This window comes from Haliotis asinina, chromosome 7 (genome assembly GCF_037392515.1).
Source record: "Haliotis asinina isolate JCU_RB_2024 chromosome 7, JCU_Hal_asi_v2, whole genome shotgun sequence".
Taxonomy (NCBI): domain Eukaryota; kingdom Metazoa; phylum Mollusca; class Gastropoda; order Lepetellida; family Haliotidae; genus Haliotis; species Haliotis asinina.
In genome coordinates this window covers 42,416,120-42,443,171 of record NC_090286.1, presented here as the reverse complement: position 1 = coordinate 42,443,171, position 27,052 = coordinate 42,416,120, and the positions used below count along the sequence as shown (strand labels likewise).

The 27,052-nt window shown below is 39.6% G+C and overlaps 1 protein-coding gene across 3 annotated transcripts; it reads left to right on the top strand.

Annotated features, from left to right (window-relative positions):
- The first annotated feature begins 1,537 nt into the window (after nucleotides 1–1,537).
- On the top strand, nucleotides 1,538–25,416 carry LOC137290385 (prostaglandin E2 receptor EP4 subtype-like). 3 transcript variants are annotated; one of them, XM_067821287.1, is made up of 4 exons: nucleotides 1,538–1,680; nucleotides 15,724–16,686; nucleotides 22,242–23,002; nucleotides 23,992–25,416. In XM_067821287.1, exons 2-4 carry the CDS (start codon nucleotides 15,817–15,819, stop codon nucleotides 24,023–24,025), a joined length of 1,665 nt encoding a protein of 554 aa, XP_067677388.1. In that variant the 5' UTR covers nucleotides 1,538–1,680; nucleotides 15,724–15,816; the 3' UTR covers nucleotides 24,026–25,416. The 3 variants fall into 3 exon arrangements, with proteins under 3 accessions (XP_067677388.1, XP_067677386.1, XP_067677387.1); XM_067821285.1 differs by lacking the exon at nucleotides 1,538–1,680 and adding an exon at nucleotides 9,490–9,757; XM_067821286.1 differs by lacking the exon at nucleotides 1,538–1,680 and adding an exon at nucleotides 11,532–11,713.
- Nucleotides 25,417–27,052: the final 1,636 nt, after the last annotated feature.

Sequence of the window (27,052 nt, the reverse complement as noted above, 5' to 3'; positions counted from 1 at the left end):
CTGCTCTTTCAGCATTCGTGACAACGTTACCAGAGACAAACACATTATGCGATTTAATTTCCTGCTCTGTGCAACTTAGGCGTCTGTTGCCATTCCTGTGACGGTTTAATTCCATTTTCATTCCGAGAGATATGTTACGTTTACGACTTTTACAGACCTCACCCATGCTACTATTTGCAATATCATTTGAACGTCGTAACATGGAACAATGCCTGCGACCGACTTTATTAGGTTATTTGGGAAAATAGGATTATGTGTGTTTACATTCCAGACGTTGTTTCAGTACTAAAATTGTATTTGGCGACATTGTAAATACAAAGGTTATCGATAGTCTTCGCTTATTCCTCTTTTCTTATGTACTCAAGCAGCTGTCGCGTGTGCTTGAAGCTGAGGGGTCAAACAATGGATGGTGTGCAAACTCCGGACGAAACGCGTGTATAGGTAGGAATCCCGTTATCGTTAATTGGAATTCTAGCTTCTCTCTGCATATAGCTGTCGCATTGTCAGGTAAACGATGAAACCTTCGTTTTTGACGATTTTCTTTAAAAAAAATTACTTAGAAATGTCGCGATAAGATTGACATATCCCTTTTTATTACATGTCGGGTAAATCCATCTTTATACAAATCAAATACACAATATAAAGATACAGACAATATTTTCAGAACCATTTGAAAACATATAAAATATGGCACCATATACAGTCTCTTCGTATAGTTCAATGGTTAATACGGTCTGTGGGCAGCCTAATGGCTAAAGCTTTCGTTAGTCACGCCGAAGGTTTGGGTTCGCTTTCCCACACTGATGCAGTGTCTAAAGACCATTCCTTGTGTCTGGACTTTGGAATCTTGCTTAAAGTGTCGTAAAAACAACTAACTAATTTATCAAAAAGAAGAGCAAATACACTTAAAAACATAGATGAACACGTAAATGTCCACTGAAACATTTCTGTGTACAACATAAAAGGGACTTCTCAATGGATACCGACAAGCCTACGCAAACCATCAGCCGGTTCCATTGTATGCCACAGAGAGCAACAGAGTATTAATAATAAAACCTTCATGCTTCTTGATTCTTGTCGTTTGTGTCCGGGTTGCTCATTACAAAAAAGTCTGCTTTAATTTTCTTCCACCAAACACCCACATGAGTATTGTGCCTATCCCAAGACAGTAATGCACTTGTATACCAAGACAGCGGGTAGTCCAGTTGCTGTTACAGTGAATTGGCTCATAGTCGTCATCCATATTTACGCCCACTGTCAACGAGAACACATTGTACGTTATCGCATCGTTATGTCTCCAGCACTGTTACCCCTTAACCATTAAAACCGACCAAGCTAGCAAAATACCTTAAGTACTGGGCGTTCGCGATAACAAACGAAGGATGCTCAACGGGGTATATTTGTGGGACGGGCATATTTTCATGGGGAACAATTTTACCAGAGGTCCGTCGTATCTGTAGTGGGTGTTCACGTTCATGTTACCGGTGACTGTGTAAATCAGTTAGCTGTGTTATAACGCATCGCCCACTGAGCCAGTACAAATAACACTGGCGTGCTTCAGCAACCACGAGCGGTGATCGTGATCTGGGGAGGAAGATGGATGTTTTTATTCTTACACAAGTCAGGATGCTATTCCAGCTGAGGACTGACTTAACGTGTAAACTAACAAGTGGTTATAAGGTAAACTCATTTATACACATGACCTGTTATATGCTTCTTGTAAACAGGCATTTCCGTGACTTTAATATAGTGATGTTACATTATTCATGAATGTGACAGTGTTACGTTTTATTTCAAATGCATCCATGTTATGAAACATCTGAGACTTAAGAATATTATATCTATTGTATTTTATTGTACTTCTATACCTCTACATGATCTCGTTCGAAGGTTGTAGATCTGACCACATTTTAACTGTAGGATATATACTTGTCATGCCACGCACATATGATATAAACTTTATCAGAGTCGAACTACGTTGTGACTAACGTACTTTTTCCTCGAAGTAAACGCTTTGGAACTATGCATTCTTGCTATAGTCTTCATGTTGTCTCGAACTTCGAATAACTCGAAGTAGTTACGAAGGTCCTTTCAAATTCAACACAACTCTGTTTGACACACACACACACACACAAACACACACAGACACACAGACACATACACATACACACACACACACACACACACACACACACATACATACATACATACATACATACATACATACATACATACATACATACATACATACATACATACATACATACATACATACATACACACATACATACATACATACATACATAAACACCATCCACCTGGCAAGCTGATAGGCCGACGTAGCAAAGAACGTCTCATATCACACAGCTGCTAAATATTTAAATAATCCGGGGACTTGACATTTCCGACGCATGCTAGGAGACGTCAGTGTTTGTTGACGGTCTGCGAATGTGAAGCACCCGGTAAATACAGTTCACCTCACGGGGTCTACTCTTCTTTGTTCTTGTTGTATGATTCCGCTGAACTGTAGTCTGTAAGGTCAGATCGACATGTACAAGTGAAATGAAGGCATAAACACGTATTTCGTATGACCTAGTGGACAAACGTAAGTATTGTAATTCTTTCTATACATGGAGTGCAAACGATAAAACGTTTTTAAGATAACTGATGTTACATTGCTTTGTTAATTATTAATCAGCTATCAATCAATACTAATTGGTTATATATCAATCCAATTTCTAAGTCAAACTGTAAAAGTTGTCAACCTTCATGAATATCCGACTTGGTAGGAATTCAGCATATTTTCCGACATGCAATTGATACGGTTTGGAGTTTAATACGAGTGAAACGGTATTGAAGCTTTGGAGTTTAATATGAGTGGAACGGTATTGAAGCTTTGGAGTTTAATATGAGTGAAACGGTATTGAAGCTTACATGAAAAATGTGCAAATAGTACTTTAACAAGTTGTTGTACTGTGCAGAAGTGCTTTGTTAAAGAATCAATTTATCATAGTTTTAGGCTGCATTAGAATGGGTGGCATCAGAAACTAATTTCAAGTTGATATTCTGTTGATAGTTAAGTTTGTTGACTAACCTCCTGTGAAGTTTGCTGAGTCTCAGTAGCCATACCGTCTAAATTCCGATATCTATATCAGTGACAGATTGACGTTTGTAATCTTAGTTCCCCGCCGGGTGAGATGGCACATTTATCACCACTGGTTGATTGTATCATTGTAAACAACATAACTTTCCATCATGGAAGCATTTCTAGAAACACTATATATAAAAGTTTTTGGCAATAGCATATTGTACACGGTATGAGGAATACACCCTCTCAATGTTGAACATTGAACCTTTACGGAGACCAAAGTCTTCTAACCGCCCAAAGCACAACCAATGATACAAGTTTCATCAGAATGGTAACATGCTAACGTACCTCATATGATGCAATCTTCAAAATTTCAAATGTTATACCACTGCATCTTAATTGTTTTATACAACATCAAATAATGTTACAGGGGTTTTGTAAGGCTCTTCAGATCTACATATTTGTTAAGATATTCAATCAATTTAATTCAATAGTTTATTTACTTCAGGCCATCGATCGAAAACAAAAGTTGTAAAGTAATATTTACAGAGACAATAGGTGTGTGAGTGAGATTAATTTTACCCCGCACTCAGCAATATTCCAGCTATATTGCGGCGGTCTGTAAGTAATCGAGTCTGGGCCAGACAATCCAGTGATCAACAACACGAGCATCGATCTGCGCATTTGGGAACAGATGACATATGCCAACCAAGTCAGCGAGTCTGACCACCCGATCCTGTTTGTCGCCTCTTGCGACATGCATCGTCGCCTTTTATGGCAAGCATGGGTTGCCGAATGCATAACATTGAGAAACTGAATAAATAACATGATGCCTGTAGGCGTTACCATGATGAAGGTTTCCTTAATAAAGTCGCATGATATAAGTAGTTTTCTTAATTACTGAAAATTGAAAATAATACAGAAATTAGTAACATAAAACATAGTTCTACTAGACACACTGTCCTCGTGCTCCTTTGTCGCCATTAGACCCATTATTCTTGTCACCTTTGATGTCAAGGTGTGATATTGTTTATCCCCCGTCGAGTCAGAATGAGATGCCGTTTTTCCTGAACACTGTCATTATGTCAACATGTGATACCGTTCATCTCTGATCATATTAGCATGGGCTAGCGTTATCTTTGAAACGAATTCTTGCCAATTATGATGCTCCTATTATATCAACCTACACCATGGGCTTTTGATTATTAATAACAATGTAAGGGTGCTGATAACACCTGCTTCCTAATTCCTACATGAGTAAATCAAGTGTTCTCGTGAAAACATGGAATATATGCTACAGTCGAAAACTGGGAATTGAATAAGACATCATGTTGTTTTCTAATGCGTCACATCATGCAAATCCACCGTATGTCTATACAGCCTGTTGAAATTACTGAATCCCTGAACGGTACAACCTTAATCCGACAACTGAGCAGGTGTCCTAAGATGTTCTTTAAAATATTGGTTGAAAGGATACACTCAGTTGCACATCACAATGTGTGAAATGTAAACATCAAAGGATGGAGCTGCTGGAATACCTTTCAAAAGAGGGAATTTGGACATTTTGGTGTCACATTCGGAAATGCCCATCACATGACTTCCATGAAAACGTTTCGAAAACTTTCCCTGAATGAATTCAGTAACCCTGACCAAACATCTACTGGAATAAGAGCGTGCACAAGAGATGCAAAGGATGGAAATGCAAAGCCAGGAGATGCAAAGGATGGAGATGCAAAGCCAGGAGATACAAAAGATGGAGATCCAAAGCCTGGAGATACAAAGGGTGGATCTCACAGGATACTGGATCATAAATTACAGTGATCCATCTTGTCATACACACTTTTTGATAGTTGTATTGTCTGTCTCTGTGATCCTCGTGCATAAATCTTAATATGTTGTTGGCTAGTTATTCTCGAAACGTTGCAATCTTGCGAACTTCTCAAGTCCATTCTTAACACATTAGCAACGATGCGGCTGATTCACTGGTGTCTTTTCTTTCTAGTTCTAGTGGGTAAATCAGTGGAAGAATTTTTTGTACCGTTATTGAAGGTAACAGACATGCTTAATGTCAACGTCTTGACCTAATCCTTTGTTCGTTATGTCAGTCATTGTTAAAATTCATCTTTGTTTATTGGTTCACCCCCCAAACTTGCATAAATGTTATAAATGAGGGAGTCCAGTATAGCGCATGTTGGTTTCTCTGGACACTTCAAATGACATAATGATTGCGTTTTTAAGGATAGGCTTTTTGATGATTTACAACTTGTAATTCCATTTGCGAGTATGCTGCTAACGACATTGTGTTCCAAAGGAAATAACTGACAGCAAGGAAGCACTCTTTTGGGATTGTACGATGTTCATGTTCGCAGCAGTTGATGAGTATTGACAACCAGGGGCAGTGGCATTTACATAATGAACTGCTAAGCCCGCTTCCTGTAACACATTGGCGTAACATGTTCTTATTGCTGAACATCTTTCACATAATATAAAATTGTGATATGAGTCTCGTTATGCGAGAATATGTGACAGAGATGACAGTATATAAAGTGTTGCCAGTCCCATACATATCTGACACGGAAGAAACTTACGATCAACATACAAACCGATCCTAGCGCTACGATTGTCTTAAGCCTATGTTGGAGAATGGGGGTTACAATAGCTGCAGCTCTAAGATCGCCCTGGCTTTCATGATTCTGGTTCGAACTTTTCAGCACCATCCACATGTTCTCTCACTAAAGCCGTACACACCAAACATCTGCAAACACCGGATCACTTCCGGACTCTAACAAGCCGACGTGCCGTGATATATACGACCTAATGCCAAATCGATATTAAAGCAAACCCACCATTGTATTACGAGGTATGTTGCAACGATTTGTCTTCTACACCTTGTAGTTGTGACCCTGTTGTCTGACAAACGTGTCAATAGCTGTATATATTCTACTAATAATTACAAAGCCTATTGCTTATGGAAATTCACTTATGCTATTTATTTTATGTAATATCACTTCCGCATTCTATCTGTTTAAAGCGAAGATTTTCTTGTCAGAAACTTGCGTATCTTCCTATACATTAAAGTCATCAAATGTTATTTGACTACACGCCCATGGAACAAGAACCACGGAATCATTCCAAGGCATATTTCGACACAGAATGCCAATTTGAAGTGTTACACATAAGCACATGTCGACAGGTAATTCTTGCAACACAACATACTTCAACGGTATCCGGGCTAATTGATAAAGCATGTCGCGCTACTGCCCTGGAGCAGAAAGTGAGTGGCGTGGGCCTCCACAGTAAGCTCTGTGTTGTTACAAAGCTAAGGGGCCAGTTCTTCCACGGTCAAAACGCTCCGAGTGCTTGCTGTAGACATTCCTAGGAGGACGCCAAATGTTTCAGGGAAACATCTTAAGGCCTCACAGTTATCCTCGCACACATTCCTGAAAAATGAAAAAAGGCTGACTTGGTTAAAATATCCACTTGAAGTCACATGGAAGAAGTTTCTTGGTGGGGGGGGGCGTTGTTCAAGATCCATAAACAACAACAGCTGATTGTCCACTGTTGCTGATTTACAAAGATATTTTGCTTAAAAATGTACTAAATTTTGTTGCGAAAAATAATTATGTCACGCTAAATCAGCTTTTAGTCTTGTGAAAACATAAAATATGTTAGTAAAATGTTAACATTGTTTGCTTTCTTCTATCTTATCCTCTGTATTTCGTTTCTGAAAGTTCGTGATGAGAATTGGACGTCATGATAAGTAAAATAACTATTGTTTTAATACTCAGAACAATCAAAAGGTCAGAGAATGAATATGTTTTTGTGCCACAATATATACACTGTCTGCTAGCAAAATTACCCCTTGTTTCTTCATGTTTTCTGTGAATTTCTTGTCATAACTCATATTTGAAACGAAAAAAGAAAATATATCAGTTTAACCAGCTTATCTATGGTCCCATTGTCCCCCAAACCACTTAAACCACAGTTCAAATACAGTTCAGTCACTAATGTTGGGGGTCACACTGTAATGTCAGTTCAACAATTAGCGTCGTTGACATTATTGACAACAGTACTCAGGGGAGGTAAGTGCTAGCTATCGACACAGTGTACATACATCTTCCTCACACTAGTCAAGGCTGTCCTCCTTGAATCTCTATTACAGTTATCCTTGAGAAATATTACAATGTTGATAGTCACTTTATGCTTGCACGACCGAGGTTTTCCAGCGCCCCAGAAGGGCCATTCATAATGTTCTCCTTGACCTATTGATTTCACGCTTTCCATGACACTCGTTACATTACTTTGGGACGCTCCATTGCCAAATGGTATCAAACAGACCTTCTTGGAAACTACATTTACAGAATAATTAATCATGGCAAACGCACTGTTTATGGCGTTGGCTTTGCCTCGTAGTGAGGTGGTGCAGACTATAACTTTATGGGTGACATCTTCTTGTTTATTGCCACGTTCCGATGTAGAAGTTTAGCTTGTTCGATGTTATAAATAAAAAGTTGCCATCCTTAAAGTTACACGTTTCATTTTTGACTCACCAGCTACTAGAATGCCGATCAAACATTAGTGGTTTCCTCGTGAAATTTTTGGGTTCTGATTTTTCTTTCATACATCTTTATCTACTTATTGAAACTTATTGCTTTCATTAGAATCAAACCTCATGTCATGCATCTTATGATAACTGTGACAAATTTAATTCATTCTACCTTGTATTAATGACTACTGGCGAGGGTTCCCATGAAGAGGTAACCATACCGGATAGTTATTTAGTTTGTTTCTCTGTAATATGTAGATTTATTTGCCAATAGATCAGTTGTATGTCTGGATAAATCGAGACAAACTCAGATTTGTGTCACAAGGTACTTACTCGTTGAGGAATTAGAATCTGTATAGATTTCATAGCGAGGATTTTCTTCCCCTTTCCAAGGACGCCCTTGTTCGTTCATAACATCCATTCAGTTATGTGTACTGGGTGTTTATTTCATATGTGCGCTTATTTCAGTGGAAGAATGATTGCGGATACAGCACGTAAGGTTTCTTGGAACCATACCATTTGCAGACTAAATGAAGACCAAGTTGTATTTTTCTAGATGTGTACAAACCATTTCTCTTCCCTCAAATCTTTTTCGACAAATATGTTTTCAATTAACGGTTCGTCCCATGTTTGGAACATGTTCCATTCCAGTGGTTCGGTTCAAGTGCCAGGCAGATCGTAAATTCAGGCTGTTTGTTTCTACATAGTAAAACGTGTGGAGAATAACACTTGGGGGCATATATTCCGTAAAATTCGAAAACTGTCCACGTTTGTACAAATATTCATGTTTCAGTTGTAATATGCTTCCTCTGACTTCTACAGTGTTGAGAATGACGTTACGCTATTTTTATAAATATTCCAAACATGTCATGAATGGGTATGGCAGTGCGTGTCTATTGTCGATTGACTATATATACTATAGTAATGTCGGACAATAGACACATTTAATGAACCAAAAATATTAACACGTATGATGCAGGAACGGTTTTACGATCGTGATTCCATGTTTTGTAACACTATGATATGAGGACGTATAAAAACAACACTCGGAAACGTTTAACGCGTTCGCTCGTCACGTCTTAGGTTCAAATCTTAGGTACAGTGTGCGAACTAGTTTTTTCCCATCTGTGAAATGAATTAAAATATTCATAAAGACGACATCTAACCATACTTGTATTAGGAAGATATTCACTAAAGTATGAAATATTTCCAAACTGGACCTGACATGCAATTTTATTGTCAAGTATCTCTCAGCATGTGCTGCGTCCTTAAAGAGCTGTTTTGATCAACACTTGAGACCAGCTTTCCTGATTTGAAATGTTAGTCGCATGTATTTACACAGCGCTGTCAGACCTAGAAGTAGAAACCATGTCAATATTGCGATAAGGGGATGATTTATGCTTGGACGACAATTTACCTAGGTAGATACACATGTATGCTCATTGACTGAGAGAAATGAGGTCATACTTATGTCATACGTATACAGAACTGTGAATGCTGAATAAGGTGACTGTATAGACTTCAATGTATTCAGATAACGAGTGCATGCATGTGTGTTCTGTGAAACTTGTCAGGCACTGGCGACCATTGTGAAAGTCTACACGCAATTTTGTTAATCTGCAATCATTGCACAACCTTATAGATCAGGGTTGCAGGAGGTGCATAACATGTCAGGTTGCAAATCTGACTCATAAGTACGTTAGTAATTCTACTGCGATAGCGTGCGAGACATGATAGTCTGGGTAGACTGTACTCGCGAATGCGTGTCATCATTTGTTCAACATATTCACGGCATGTCTGCTGAAAGGTCATGCATGCATGCATATTGATTCAATATGACCCTTATGACTCATGCATTAGCAAGATACACGGTTATTGATACAACAAAAGCTGTTATGGTTGACGAACAGATTCAGAAAACTACAGGTTTAAACAGTCGTGTCATTGTTGGTGAAACCTTGGTGGTGTTTTTTAAGTGTTTGCGCACTGCGGTTTACCAGCCTACCACAAGATACATGTAGATTAGCAAGTGTGTTGGGATTACGGAACAGCCGAGTAGACTGTAGTACAAGGGAGTTTCATCGGTGGAGCATTGAAAGAAAATCTGTTTCTAAACGAACAAGGTAAATTTACTTTTCCGTGGTATATATTTCATCTCATTCTATAAAACACATTAATGCAATCTCAGTTCGATTCTGGAAAGAAACTTATTTAAATGACCCACAATATGTGCGAATTATATGTTTTTGTGACAAATTTGTAAAAGTGTTCTTAAATATTTTGACAGTTGGTGACTGATAATTCAAGGTTATTTTTTATGGATTATTTATTTATATTATCATTGGGATGGTGTCTTTTGCACTGTTTTATATATATAACATAAGATAAAGCAACATGGATTCTGGAACCAAGCGGAGAGTAAGAAGACATGAATTGGCAGACGTATTTGTGTACACTTGCGCCTCCTTGTTTCCAGAACCATATGTTGTTGGGCTAATATCAGAATCGCGCCGATTGTGATGTTTGGTCAGTACCTATCCTGTTTATAATCATTGTAAACTATCAAAGCGTCCCTGTCTGCCATTTTCCCAATGAACTAGGAAAGATATGTATGAGTGAGTGAGTGAGTTCAGTTTTACGCCTGTTTTAGCAATATCACCATAGAGGACACACGATATAGGCTTTACGCATTGTAACCATGTGGGGACTTCAGCGTGAGAAGCGAACGCTTTGGCCACTGGGCTACACTACCACCCAGATGTCAATGAACGTCAAAGGACTCGCCTTGCACCCTGACTCTAATGCTCTTTCTACAAAGATATTATGCTGAAAGATTGTTTCATCAGTGTCAAAAGTTTCAAGGTCTCGGTAACGTTTTTAACGACTTGTATTATAGAACCGTGGAGGGTATTTACAAATCTGCCGCATCAGTGACAAGAATGATACCTGAGAAATCCCTCATTTTCAACTTGTATCATATGGCCCCGTGTTTTCCAAGTGGGCAAACGACTTGCATCTGAATATGTTTGTGATGAGTGGGTTACATTATTCCAAGATACCGCAAAACATCTTGTATTGAATACTATACAATTGTATTGAATAGTATTATCACTAGGTGAGAATGAGTTATGCATAAATTCATCATAATATGTTAGTCCTAATGTTACATTAGATGTAGATTTCATAAGAAGTTAATGAAACTGTTCTGTGGCTTAATTTTAGTACTCTTATTCATCGTTTGATATATTTTTATCACCCACTCACCATCTGCAAAATAAATGCGGTTATTCAAATCAATATCGCTCAACCGGCTGGCGGTATACCACGGGGCTTGCGGCTTGCGTAAAAGCCCGTCAGCAGATCAAGTAGATAACAGTATAAATACAAGTATTCTACATATATAACCAGGGGCGTACAGAGGTGAACATGTTGGTTAAACCAAGTATTACTCCATGACAGCTTATTTTCCTTTCACGGATGACATTTCCTGGTTTCGTGTTTAGTACATCCGTGTTTTTGCCAACGTTATGAAACATCACTGAGACGGTTCTGGGAATTGCACGCAGGTAATCTTTTCAAACAATGTGACTGATTTTACGTTAAAGAACTGCTAACACCATGATGTTTCTTCCTTTAGCGTTTATTTACACGGCGAGGTCAACTCGGCCTACTTTCCATGGTCACCAAGAAGTCGCGGTTGGCTAACCCATTAACACTTTAACTTTCAAGTGTGCCCTTTCTGTCGGGCTTAAAAACTTTCATTGAACTATGGCATTGATGAATATTCTATGAATATCATCTTCTAGCATGTGACTACATACGATTATGACCATGATGATGACCTTGACGGTATTTCAGTGGTTGTTTACAATATACTCTGGCAGCTAAGTGGTTAACATCAGACTGAATCGTAGCTTATAAGATATGACAGGCTGCGGTGGCTCTTTATTCGTTGTGCTTAATGGGACCTGCTTATGTCTCTGATCTGCTTAGAATCCCAATCAGAACAACCGATTTCTACACCAGAGACTGAAAGTAGGAAACAGTTCAGGATATAGGAATACACTGGCAAACGTGAGGTACGATTCATAGATATAATTACTTTTTGCCTCTACTGCCTCGTTGTAGATGAATGGATACTGTATTCGGGAACAGATCGATCAAGTGATACAAATTTAAAGAGGCATTATGGAATATGAAGGCACTTCTATTGATATTGATTTAAATGTACACGCATGTCTAATAATCAATTTCCTTATGCCACGTTCAAACTCGTGTACAGGCTAAATGCATCACCTGAAATGATCTTCCGTTGACATAACTAATATCCTTTTGTCTTCTAGTCAATATTTCTGTTGAATGTAGGTAACATGTCATTTGTATGTTGGATAGTGAATTAGGTCATACATATGTGCTTCATGTCTCGTAAAAGAACACGTATGACGGGTGGCTTTTACCTTGTTATGATATAGAAACATATTAGTCTGAAAACGTCTGTTGGATTGGATTCATATAATTATCTACAATCCTGATATACATGCATGTTTTCCTGTTTGGATGAAGTGCCTCTTGTACCAGGATAATGTCACGGACACACTCTGGAGTATTCTTTGAATTTAAGGAAACTGAGCTTCCTTATTTCTGTCACGAATATTTGTGGTAAATGCTGTATACCTTAGAAAGTGGGACAGTTACTGGCGATCCTGTGTGAGATGCAATGTTTGTGGTTTGTATACTCAGTGGTGTATTCAAGCTTACATCACAGATACACCATTCTTCTTTCAGTGTACCGTCGATCTATGCCTTTCAGTGTACTGTTGATTAATACATTATATTCTCATTCCACTACGTTAACTATTTGCCTCGAATTTGTATAAATAACACGAGTTTACCTATAATTCTTCTCTAGGTAAATAACATATTAACTGCACTTTGTCATGTAAAGTTATCGTTGAATGAGAAATATTAGAATGTTGTAATCATGGAGAATGTATGCCAGCATCCCTTGGGTATGGGGAGGAGATGATCTGTCTCTCAGTCCTTGAGCCATATATTATTTTCCCTACAACTGTGCCCTCAGTGCAGCGCTAAAACTGACATGAATAATAGATGAGCAAGTCTTGATTTCTGGTTCTGAATCGCTTGTCTGCCTTGGGATCCTTTTCAATTTTATATGTTAATTTTGTTATTATCAAAATCATGAGCATTAAGAATTAGTGCAGAAAGGGGTTTGCTTTGGTTTGTGTTGCTCCTTTACGCCTTGTTAGTAGCCGATGTTGGGATAAGACGTTTATATCACTACAATAGGAATATAAACATTTTTCAGTACTCAATACATGTGCTGAATTACGTCAGATGCATCCTGCACTGAGTTTTAGATCTGGACATGATCACTAATTCAAGCTTTCGAATCACACTTACTTGATAGCACACTTCAGTCATCTTGACCCTTAAAATTACTTCAGTTAGGTTTGAGGGTAAAGGTAATTTGGTTGATGGCAATTCATTGGCACGGGTGTGCTGCATTCATGCCAACTTATGCCAAGGTAACCTCACTCATCCCATGATCATAACAAATAATCATTATCATTATCATTATGGCTATGCATTACTGAGCATTCGTTTGTGTTATTTCATTTATCAATCGCTTTCCGAAACATGTACAGGTGTATTTGATAGATTTTGCATACAATATATTTGAGAATCAGTAAGAAATTCTAAAAAAATAAGTATAATTTTGTATTCTTGGTTTTGATTATTGCATGATTTTTAAGGTTTCCTATTTTTACAAAACCCATCTTTACACACTATGCCAGACACGGATGGTTAAGTACAGTACCTGATCCCTGTGTACGGGTAAAGTACTGTATAGTTCCACGTGTACTAGCTATAGTGTATGAATCAGGTTGTCATGTGAGAGTGGCGCGGTTCATTACGTGTAGTGTTTGTAGTCCCGGATGCAACACAATACAGCACGTGTATCCTGAAGCTAAACCACACTTGATGTATGTGTGTAATTATGTATACCAACAGAAGGCAAATTACAGTGATTTATATTCATTTAACGGTTTGTGTATCTCTGCATCCTTAAACCACTGCAACCTGTTTATTTGAGTACTGTTGAGGGCAAAACCACAATCATCACAAAGGGGTGTTTCCCATAGGTGATCAAACAAAGTAATGTTTCACCATTGACCTGTTTTCGTTTATAGTAGATTTGATTATTTTACAGTTATGGTGGGATTGTGTTGTTAGGTTTGGTTTTGTTGTGTGTTTTTTTGTCTGTTTTCTATTTTGTTTGTTTGTTTGTTTGTTGGGGGCTTTTTTGGTTTGTTTTCGGTTTGTATTTTTAATTTGTTTTGGCTATTCTTTTGGGGTTTTTTTATTTTGCTTTGTTTTGTTTTTGTTTTTTGTTTGGTTTGGGGTTTTTTTTTGGACGGGGAAGTGTTTTGTTTGTGTTGGGGTGGGTGGGGGGCGTGGGGTTTATTGTTCTGTTTATTGTTTTGGGATGGGTTAAGGGCTTTCTCTTACAGTTTTGGATTTAAAAAATTATTATTCTGTTCATTTATTTATATTTCTTATATGTTCATTTTTGTGTAGTTTTGATCATAGTTTTGGAAACTGATGCACTGATGTGTTCAACAAAATAGAAATTCAAACATTTTTGGGTTTCTTTTGCTACTATGTCGCTTTTAATCACGTCCCTAAATATTTGTACTCCGGTATTCTTGAAACATGTTCCCAGACAGCAAAACCCTTTTAGAAACTATATCAGCCATGTATTTCAACAGATCCTTTATCCCCTCAAGGTGCACCTGGTATACATTGGGTAAACTGGTGTCACGAACTGTCAGCATTCATTCGCGCTCCACGCTTGTGACGTTAGCATGAATAATTCACGACCTTCCAGGTGAAAACATAGCATACTAAAGCTGTTTGTCATGCCCATTCATAAACATAACATATTCAAAAAGGATGTTTCATTGTTATCCTTTGTTCTCGAGCTGTTATCCATCCAGCTATTTTTGGTGTAGGTTTCTACATATACGCCATGGCATTGTTTAATTGACACCTAATCATGATGTAACATGATACCTGTGTTTGTTATCCGTGCTGTTATTTCTCTCAATAGCGATGTTAATGTCTTGTTTAATTACCTTTACAAATGTCCTCGTTTGTACATTGTTTAGTACGGGACGATTAAGTGGCATCACTGACGCAGTTGTATACGTCGATTATCAGGGTAAAAATAGGTATCATCTTTCATGTTGTATTGGAATGTTTGTATTACAGCCTGTTCTTAATTGTCTCAAAATATTCATGTAGAATACACCTTATAATGTCTCACACGATTCCGATTAACTACTGGGCAAAAGAAAAAACTACACCCGTGGTGGCTGAGTGTCAAAAAATAACGTAGTCAAAGAAATGGTGATGTAGTTGAATATCATAGGTGTTTTTTGTGCCCGTTGTATAGCATAGATTACTAAAAACGTTTGCGAACGCACGCACGCACATTGCACCTGGCTTGCTAGCTTGTGACTTTTTCTGTTCCCCAAAACCCTGCATTGAACTGTGATGTACGTTAAAATGCGTGTCCCTATCTTTTAAACACACATTCCAGGCTACGTCTGACTGGAGAGAACATTCACCACTCTCCACTACCATAAAAAGCTTTTCAAAAGAAGTAAAATACATTCACACTTTTTCATTTCGTTATACGTCAATTTAGGTTTTCACGTTAGCGGAAAAAGCTATTTAATACATTTTTCTTTGCCTTCAACCTGGTCAGAGAGGGCTAATACCCTTCACTCATTTCTGAAACCTTTATTCAAGGTTTCATTTATTTCCCAAGAGACGCAACTGCCAAGAGCAATATCACAGCTTGTTTCATACTCAAAACATTTCATGACACTGATTTCATATTGATAACACTTTTCCTGAATACAGGTATTTGAATAGCCTGAGCACTTTAACAGTTGCAGCTATTCGTCGACGCGTGAACTGACCTGTCTCGATTTACACGACACACTACTGTCTATCCATTTATACTAGCTACAGGCTATTAATCCTGGCTGTTTGATTCCAGATGCAGTAGACCGCCCTCAGTCGAAGACTAGCCGCAGATGATCACAGTCCATCCACTCAGGACGTCCACTAGACAGACCTGACAGGATACGCGATGAATACCACGGAGTTTCCGTTCAGTATGTTGTCTCCTGATGGGAACAACAACAATACGTCCAATGACACCAGTGGAGGCAAATATGCCATTGGGGCTACAATTATGTCCCCAATTATTATGTCGCTTGCTGGTGTTGTAGGCAATGTGTTGGCCCTGGTAGTTCTTCAGAAGACAAAGACGGAGATAAGAAGAATGATGTTCTATACATTGGTGGCAGCTCTGGCTTGTACTGATTTGGCTGGAATCCTATTGACAACTCCTGTTACCGTTGCTGCCTATATAAACCGACGAGAAATGCCAGGTGGAATAGGCCTCTGTAAATTCAACGCCTTTATAATGGTCTGTTTTGGACTGGCAACGCCTTTGATCGTTTGTGCCATGGCGGTCGAGCGCTTTCTTGCCATCAAATGTACCTACTTCTACTCCAAACACTGTACGCCTCACAATGCCAGAATCACCGTGGTGGTATTGTGGGCATTTGTTTTTTTCTTTGGGGCACTACCGTTGTTCGGCTTCGGGGACTACACCCTTCAGTACCCGCACACGTGGTGCTTCTTGAACTTCCGCACCGACGACCTCGTCTTCGCTCTCTACGGTTACCTTTACGCCGGCGTCAACCTTGGTATCGTTGTCCTGATGACGTGCTGTAACGTCTTCGTCATGATCACTTTGCTGCGTGTCCGGTACATCAAGCAGCAACAAGGCCGGAACAGCATCTCCAGTAGCCTCTTGCACGACAGCTTCGACGACAGTCGGCGCATGCAGACTCAGATGAAGCGGAATAAGCAGAATGACGTAGAGATGCAAATGATTTGGCTCATGTGTGCAATTACAACTATTTTTGCTGTTTGCTGGGCACCTCTAATGGTGAGTAGAAGCTTAACATATCACATCAAATTGAAAGATACTACAGAAGTGAGTATGTATCTTTGTGTGGAAGTAATAACTGTTCTGAGAATATATTCATACAGCCTAACTGCCATGTAACATCGCAAGGGACAGTGGAGTAGGTCAGTGGTTAAAGCGTTCGCTCGCCACACCGAAGACCTGGGTTCGATGCCCCACATAGTAACAATGTGTGAAGCTCATTTCTGGTGTTTCCCGCAGCGATGTTGCTGAAATATTGCTAAAAGCGGTGTAAAATCATAGTATTACTGACTCACTCGAATCTGTTCAACAATTCAACAATATCTGAGATTTAGGCAATGGGGATACGATGTCATGCATCAACCAAGTCAGCGATCTTGGTCTTCCAGTCCCGTTAGTCGTCTTACGACACTGCAATGTTATCATTGTTGAATTGACGTTCTGCGTTTCCTCCAAGAGATAATTCATTGTGAGTTCATTCATTGTGCCGTTTTGTCTGTAGTTCACCACAGAGCTATTAGCATGGATACAATAAGTAAATTTTGTGCTTTGATCTCGTCACGCCAAGTACTCTTTTTCGTTTCCCCAAATGGACACGATGAGTTAAGCTCGTGTTCGTCCCAGGTTGTTATATGGGCCGCTTTTGTAGTGCGTGGGGAAAGTGGATAGAGTGTCTGCCGATGGCGGGAGGTCGGTGGTTTGATGCCGGCTTTGTCGTACTAAACACTTTCAAGAATTAATCTTGTTACCTTGTGCTGCTCTCAGAATTAAATGGGCTCGGACGTCATTACAGTCATTACTATATCTGAGTTTTGTATAACCTACACGAATATGCACACGCACACGCACACGCACACGCACACGCACACGCACACGCACAAACGCGGGTATGCTCATCGCACTGTAAGTCCGAAATTCTTGAACGCGACGTTAAAAAGTTCTTTCACCTTACATCACCGAGACATTGTGTTGCTCGTGGTTCGATTGACTGGTCCAGACTCTGTTATTTACAGTGAGTGAGTATAGTTTTACGCCGCTTTAAACACTGTTCTAATAACATCGTGGCGGGGCACACCACAAATGGGATTTACATATATATCGTAATCTTGTAGAGAGTCGAACGTATTAGGGGATCCCATCGCTCCCAATTATGTACAAACAGCCACCACATAACTGAAATATTGCTGAGTGCGGTGTTATACAACCCTGTAGAAAATGTCACACTCTCACGAGATTTTACGATCTTGTGATAGACAATAAACAGAATATCCCCTTTGAATTTCAACAAAGTGACTGGTTTCACTCACCCGTGACATCTGAGTCCTTATCCCAGAAGAGGCGCTCACATGTCTTGAACACGTATTATGGAGCTCGCAGATGTCTTTGAAAATCATCGTTTTTAGAAACTTGAAAGGAAAACGATTATTATGTACAAATCAATTAAAATCAATTTTCGGATTTGGGTTTATTTGAACTATGCATTCTGCTATGTCGAGTCTGTTTGAATGATGTGTGATAACCTAGAAAATGCTTTGCTACGTACCTTATAAGTTAAAGTATGCGTGAAATTGTCATGTTTGTATGAACTTCAAAGCGAAAATTCCTGTTTGGAAGGAATTGCGTCATATCTATCTGATCTGCCATATAAATAATACACAACGAGGTGGTGCAATAGGTACAGCGTCATTTCGTCACACTGATGATCCGACTGCTTAAAACACATTCTTGATGCCTACAGCCGCAGTAGCCAACATAATGTTATTTGTGACCTACGTATGGAATACTGTAAGGGACATTTTCGCGATCTCACAATCTCGCGATACCTACGCATCTTTCTGTCAGACAAACGCTGCTGTCATTTTATCTACGGGTGCATGAGTGACTCAGTCGGGACAGCAGCTACCTGTGCACAAGTGTCGCTTTTGTACACGCCATAAATCATGATTGTGGTTCGAATCCCGTAGCAACAATTATTTTTCAAGGTTTACACGTAATGTTGGGTTTCGCCAAAGTGATAAGCTTGTGAGACCTGCATCGGACTGACTCGATTATTAAACTGTCATGTAATAGGAGTACAGGTCCAAGCGGCGTTAAACTCAGTCACTCACTCACTCACTCACTCACTCACTCACTTATTTCTTTCAGCTATTGATATTGATGTATTGACTGGTTATTGTAAATGGCATATCGCCTGTTACTTACTGAATCTTGACCAGTCAAACAAGTGATGGACCAGAAAACCCAGTGATTCGACAGAGCCTCATTTAGCTTGCTCAAAATCCAGTTCCATGGTAATCAGAAATCTCCTTAAGTTCTTCTGAGGTATGTGATTCATCCGTTGCACGATTCTGACTATATGTCATAAACATGTGTTATGAATTTCAAACAGATTGTCTGGTCCAGACTCGATTATTTACACACCGCCACCATATAGCTGGAACATTGTTGAGTGCGGCGCAAAACTAAACGCACTCACTCACTCGTACAAGCAGTAGCCCGTGAAGATCCGGATTAGCATTGATCTCCAGTGACCGATGCCTGTCGTAAGAGGCGACTAACTGGATCGGATCATTATAAATAGAATCGCTGACCTAGTATTTCATCGAATCCCAATTGCGTAGATCGATGCTCATGCTATTGACCATTGGAGTGAGTGGTCCAAACTCGATTATTTACAGACCGCAGTCATGGAGCTGGGATATTGCTGAGTGCAATATCACCAGGGGTGATACAGTGGTTAGACGGTTGGTATCTTGGGCCTAGATTTTCGAAGCGCTCTTAGCGCTTGGATAGTCGTAAGCTACTGTTAATGTATGGCACTTACAACTATCTTAACGCTAAAAGAGCTTCGAAAATCTAGGGCCTGGTCTTTACACCATCAACAACAGTCTTAAAGGAGAACAAGTTAAAGACAAACACAACAAAACCAGTGCATATGACCGTGAGCACTGTGTGATATCTTTGTTTGCAAACATATCTTAATGAGATACCCAGTAATACACAACAGTGTATATTCGAATGGCAGTTATATTTATACGCTCGTGGTTCTAGTTCCTCCGTGCAGGGAATCGGAAGGGAGGAACAATGAGATTAAGTGGCAGGTAATAGGTACAATTGTCTCGAGACATGTGGGCACACCTGTAATGAACTGCAGTGTTGCTGACCTTCCTGGACAGAATACCGAATATTCCAGACAGACCCTTGGTGTTTTCACAGTGTTGTGTCTGCCATGTTATAAGACATTTCTATTAACGTTCGACGAACTGCTGTCTCTTACGTCGAGAACATCATAAAATGTTACTTTATAATAATAACAGCATGTTTCGGTTTAAGTTGTATTGAGTGTTGAGGGAACGGTGGGGTAGCCCAGTGGTTAAATAGTTCGCTAGTCACGCCGAAGAACCGAGTTCGATTCCCACATGGTTATAATGTGCGAAGAACATGTGTGAACATTTCTGGTGTTTCCTGCCGTGATGTTGCTTGAATATTACTAAAAGCGGTGTAAAACAATGCTCACTCACACACCGCACGAATGCTACAAATGCGCCTAAGCAAGGGTGTAGACAAGTCCTGGGTTCTATTCTTACCATGATATTCATTTGTAAATAGTAAAACATTTACTTCTTTACATGTAAAGCGAAAAAAAACCCTTTAGCCGGAGGTACAGCTTGACCTGAGCTACTCCACTTACGTATGACCCAGTAGGTCAATTGGCACAAACGGCAGGTCGAGTTATTTTCATTAAATAGCGGAACAGGGAAAGTTAAACAGTGACCCTGTCTCTGCAGTTCGAACATGTTGACAATAAACTGACAAGGTGCACCTGTTCACAATAATAGACCCAACCAGTAGTCACACGGTCACGAATACACTTAGTAGTATTCACTTGATCAGGTCAGGCTGAATAAGCTGTACTTTCCTTTTCTATCAGCAATATTATGACCAGATCGGAATACATCATCATGGCAAGCATTTTAGACTTGATAAGGTATATATCTGACTGTAATTAACATTATACAGGAACATATTCTCTTTTATTCGCCCCATGATATGGTTTGACTGTTGCTAAAAAAGGACATAAATACGAATTCACTCACTAGTTTACATCTCAACATCTTTGTTCAGATGGGCTCAGCTGCAGGCTCTGAAACTACACCGTATGCCCCGCAGTGCTAACGTTATCTAAAACACAGCTGCCTGCTCGTATAAACACGTTAAAGTAATAGACATGTCTTTATCCAAACATGCTTACAGAAAATAATATCATTAAAAATATCTAAAACAAAATATACGCAAAAGGGTAAAGTATAAACATGTGACATTTAAAGTCCCATCAAGGTTTTAACATTGTACAAAGGTCAGTTCTGGGAGGCTACTTCTTAACGCTTATGTTCCCACACTGTTGACGACATATACACAATTCAACACAAAACATCTGAACTGCGTGTGGCCTCATCCACAAAGCTCTTCTGTTGCCATCCGGTCGGTTTGACTCTGTACCTTGAAGAGCAATGAATACACCAAAGTGTGCTCTCCGGCAGAGATGCACCAACAAATTGCAATTGACGATAACGAAACACTCATGCTTTATAAAAGATATGTCAGATGAAGTCGTTATAGTTTATAGATATATAGATCTTATGTATATATAAAGAAATGAACCTGCTATCGTATATGTTTATGAACTGGGGAGGGAGATGAAACTTTGCACGTATATTCGCACTGGTGGTTGTCAATGTACCATCCAAATGTTATTCCACCAGCTGATTACATAAACAGGAAGTCAAGCAACGGTAATCGATGATATAAAAACAGAACGACTAGGTGTTGGCTGGTTGGTTGTTTAACCCCGCACTCAGCAGCACTTAAGCCATATGGCGACAGTCTGTAAATAATCGAGTCTGGACCAGACAATCCAGCGATCAACAGCATGTGCATCGATCTGCGCAATTGCGATACGATGACATGTGTCAACCAAGTCAGCAAGCCTGACGAACCGATTCCGTCAATCGCCTTTTGCGGCAAGCACCATGAGTTGCTGAAGACCAATGTAATCCAGATGTTTTAGGAAGTACAGAAAAAACATGTTAGTGGATCTCGGGTTTGTATGCACGTAGGTGGATACTGCGTGAGAGACAGGTGCGTGGGTGAACCGGGTGACAGTACACGTTATATCCATGTGCGGAATCGAACGAAGACGTTCGCTGTGACGAGCGAACGCTTTAAGTACCGGGCTGCCCCATTGCCTCCAAAGAGTGTGTCGTTAAAGAAATGAACTTCTGCGATATCTTGGGTTATACCCCTACCCATTTACGTGTGGTCGTCGAGTATCCAGATGATTCTGTGTACAGCCAGTCAGTAACGCCGGCTCCTGTGCAAGTAAATGTATATTCACAAACATATGCTCATAATACAATCGGAGTTTACAATCGATCTGCTCCTCACATAGATTTCTTATTTCAGACAACTGTAGTAGGCTATTTTTGCTTTTTATTACATGGATACCGCTTAATGGTACAGGACAATATAGTTTATCCCTTTCATTTCATTTTCAGATTCATATCGTTATAACGCTGGCAACCAAAAAATCCAATCCGGTGTTTGGATTAACTGCGGTTCGTCTGGCAAGTCTCAATCAGACATTGGATCCATGGCTCTACATTCTATTGAGGAAGGCTTTCCTTAAAAAGATTCGTGATACTGCAAAAAAGTTTATTTGTTCAAAATCAACATCTTCAAAAGACGCCCCGGAGTGCCGATGCAATCAATACGTGCACGTGAGACGACAGTTATGTCACAGAAACTATTTTGTCGGGAATACAGAACCCAGTGACCCTGCCGCAAGACAAAGCTGTGATGAAGCGAGAGTTAGATCGAACGCGCAGGAATTCCAACATGGCGCCTCGGCACTTCCGGATGTGATGAGAACAACATCCGCAAACAGTAGTGATCTTCTTCCTGACGTTACAAGATCCAAATCTGCTGCTGTAGGCATTCCAGAATTCAACAGTGCTTATGACAGTTCCTCAAATAGCCAGAGGCATCACTCGGATTCCCCGGACGGCATCTACGTCGACATATTCCGTGTTATTCCACCCGTCGCTGCTTCCTCAAACATTGAATCCGATGACGTCTTGAACTCAACCGCCAGTGCCAACAACCCAAATTTGAATTCTGATAGTGATTCAGATGTGTTCGAACCTGAAGAATGTTCCTCTTCCGGTATATTCAGCCTTACCCCCAGTGTGCCCAATGACCTGATCAGTGAAAAAGCTCTTCACTCTGATGTCACACCTGTGAAATCGCCAAAAATTAAGTAAGTAAATTAAGTGTTAGTCTAAATAACAAATATTTACTGAAAAGTAAAAGCAGGAGCAGGGAACATGTTAATGCCTTGTTTATGTTACGCTCCCAATTAGACCAGTGCTATGCTATAGGGTCTGAAATTTTCGCCTAATTTACTGAAAGTATTACACTAGACGTGACCGTTCATAATTTGTGGCTAGTCGGTAGGGGTGAGTGGTGATGCTTTTTGTGTAGAAGTATGTACAATGTGAATAATCCCACTGAAGTTACAAGGCAGTGACACCCCCACCACCACCCACCCTCCAACCCCAACTACTTCCCCCAAGGAAATTTGGTAGATGTGTGACACTCCCTTAAAATCACCATCACTCTACCTCAACCCCACAACACCCACTCGCCACCCTGGCCATAAACTATGAACGATCCATAACCGTTGATGCGAGCAAGCGGCAGAATCCCGGTGAGACGCATAACCTGAATTCTGTCTGGCTCAAACTGGAAACCCGTGCCCATGTTTTCAAAATAGCATACATTTCACAATGCCTTGATGGTGGTTGACACTTTCACGTATACATTACAATATCACAAATGACTAATATCTTCATACAATTATCGTGTGCAGTCTGAAAAGGACAACGGTGCATTGATGGTTTACAATAACCATTTCATGTCATATGTCAGTGTTCATTTTTAAATACTAAGTTCTCCAGTGACCCACCCATCGTTTTCGTAAGAGGCGACTAATGGGATCGGCTGGTCCAGCTCTCTGATTTGGTTACCACATGTCATCGTGTACGCATTGCGTAGATTGGTGCTCATGCTGTTGATCACTTGATTATCTGGTCCAGCATTGATTATTTACAGACCACCTTATACCTGGAATGTTGCTAAGTGCTAAACAACAAACCAACCAACCACCATGGCAAAATAGGAATGGTTTCAATCATGAAAGCAACATTGCATTATTCATTTCCTTCTTTCTTATTTTCTTCATTTCAGAGAAACAGCAAGACGAACAAAGTCTTACACCTGATTCCTTAATCTATTACGTGCAATGCAAGTGCCCAAAAATGGACTGGAGACACGGTCGTTACCATTCCGGACACGTACATGGCAACAGAGGTGTGTGAAATGGACACGTTCTCAATTACATTATTGAAGGGGAATACAGAGATGAAGTCAGTGGAACTGAAACTGAAAGTGGATGTGTGATTAAATGTATGAATGTACGTCAATGTTTGTTTCATTACCATGCTCCATGCTCTATCAGTTTTGTTTGATACTTTCGTTGGTGCTTATTCTTAGGGACAAATATTCTATATATTATAAATATATTCTATATTATAAGCATTGTAGAAGAATTCAGTATTGTCAGCCTTCCTTGTTTTACGTACATGTCAAAAATAAAAACACTTATAAACGGTTCTTGGTGAAATATTATAAATCAATACTCAATTCAAACGAAACGCAGTATCAGTTTCAAGTAAATTCCGAATGGAGAGTCAGTGAGTATTGTTTTACGCCGCGTTTAGCAATATTCCAGCAATATCTCGGCGGGGACCACATAAATGGGCTTCACACATGGTACCCACGTGGGGAATCAATCCCAGGTCTTGGTCATGACGAGCGAACGATTTAACCACAGGAGTGCCCCACTGGCCTGTACGTCCACATGGCGCTACCAAAGACATGATTGTTACAGTATCCCCAATGTCCTGCACATTGAGACTGTTCTGTCATGCTTAATTCTGTATGTGTGTGCAGCGTTCCACGGTCCAAATGTCTTTGAACATGAGTTCGAACCATTGTTTGGACTTTAGCAATAATATGTTGTTGTATATGCTGTGGTTAACAAATGTTTCAAATTTCAAAGACATATGCGAGGAAATACATATTTTAAACATTATACCGCTACACTCACTGCATAAAATTATGTAAATGGGGGTAGCGGTAGAATCTTCTAAAATATTCATTTCCTTACCGATTTCTTTCAAACTGGAAACATGTGTTAATCATAACATAAAGATTATTGTCCAAAAAGTGATCCGAACCCGTGTGTGTCTAGGTCTATATTTTCGTGCAATTAAGTGATCATGATGGTAACACTACTGTCGAAGAATGTTGATGTCGTTCATATGTGTCAGACTTAAGTGATACTTGTGGCTTCGGGAAATCATGTGTTCTAAACATATTTTCATCATAATATACACACCTCCAAAGTTTGACTGAGAAACATATTAGCTTTTTATGCTCCAAAACACAAGATACCTCTGATATATATTTTGCAGGCTTGATGCATAAAAATGATGAAATAAAGACTATATTTTCTTTGAAGCACCCAGCCTTGATCTCAATCACGTCTCGTTTCTTGTATCTGTGATATGATGGTTTATGTTTCATGTAATAAAGTGCTTAGCAACATCATAGTGTGTTTGTATGTTTCCACGGGAAACGTTAATCACATGTAGATGGTTTGTTGTGTTACCCCAAGACCGTCTGTCAACAGACTCCTATGGGTTTGACTTGGTCCCCATGAACCTGTGCTGGTCGTAGAGGTCGACTTACTGGATCGAATGGTAGGGTTTTATGTCAAAGATTTAAATGCACCACCTTTTATACTCTTTATCACCATAATGCTTTGAAAACCAGATGACGAATTAAGAATAAATTATGAACGGAATAGATTTTGAAATAATGTCAATATCCCGATATAAAGAGTTTACATAAACATTCCCATACAGCGGTAACAAAACCATGCCCCATTATATCACAAAGGGTTGATAATGTCTGTAAAATATGTCTCAACTCAGGTTCCACATTGCCCTGTCAAGTGATTTACCAATGACGATGATGTCTGATATTTATTTACCGTGCGTCGTCTAAGCAGTTGGTTGAATTAAGTGAGATTTCTATAAACTGATGACATTGTTTTCTCATAGGTCTTTTTTCACAAACGATCTGTAATTTCTTCTCAACACCACATATAATTTCACAGCTCGTATGGAGCGCGTCAGACTGTTGATGAACACCTAGTAGACACTTTCATTCTTTGTGATCATAATCGGAAGACACACAGCAATGCCTCTGTATGGTTACTACAGGCTGTGTACGGTAGATATAATGTATGGAATCACAGACGGAACATTGTCGCACGGTGACGTTGTAGCACAGTCGTCCTACTGGAGTAAATAATATCATTCAAATAAATATCAAATAAATATTCAAATTCAAATATCGCGACATAGCGATAATGCGACGCACAGAAGTCGCGTTGGATTAATTTTAGGACGAGTTTGGTTTGTTTCTACAGGCTACAACGTGACATTTAGTGACCCCATGCATTACGGTACGGTGTCCGCTATGATGGTTAGAAAAAAAAACTATGACCTGTCAACCAAATCAAAGAATTTGACAACCTGGTCCCGTTAGTTGTCTCTATGACGACCTTAGACCAGTTCCCAGACTGGTGAATCTTGTCAGCTTGTACTCGCTTTCTAAATTGGTTTTCTCTATTTCAGTAAAGGTTGACAGTACATGAAATCCATTGAGTCAAATTGATTTCACAAAATCACTGACATTTTTTTTACGTGAGATCCCTGGTTTCATGCTTTCTCTGTAAAATATATGCCAGACGCACATATAGCCTTAGAAGACTTTTTCGTATCAGATTTTGTATACTGGTAAGTCAACCAGGCGTCAGCACTGATTTCCAAGGATTCGTTCTAGCATTTCCCCTAATATTTCGCTTTTCACGTCGTATATGTGTAGCATGAGTTGTGTCCCTTCGTCGTGAAAGGATCCGCTGGACGAGGGTCCACACAGTTCTGACAGGTAACATCCTGTGGATTCTCAGTCCTATTCTCAGCCGTGAACGTTTAGGTCAGTCGAAAGTTTAACATTTGTTTGAGACACAACATGTCTCCTACATCAAGCTGGCAACACATGTTACAGATGGAATACTTCTTCATTATTTCTTCCTTCAAGCAAAATATTCAAAATAGTTGGAAAATAATGAAAACAGTCCATAAAGCGGTCTATAAAGAAAGTGTTTTGGGAATAA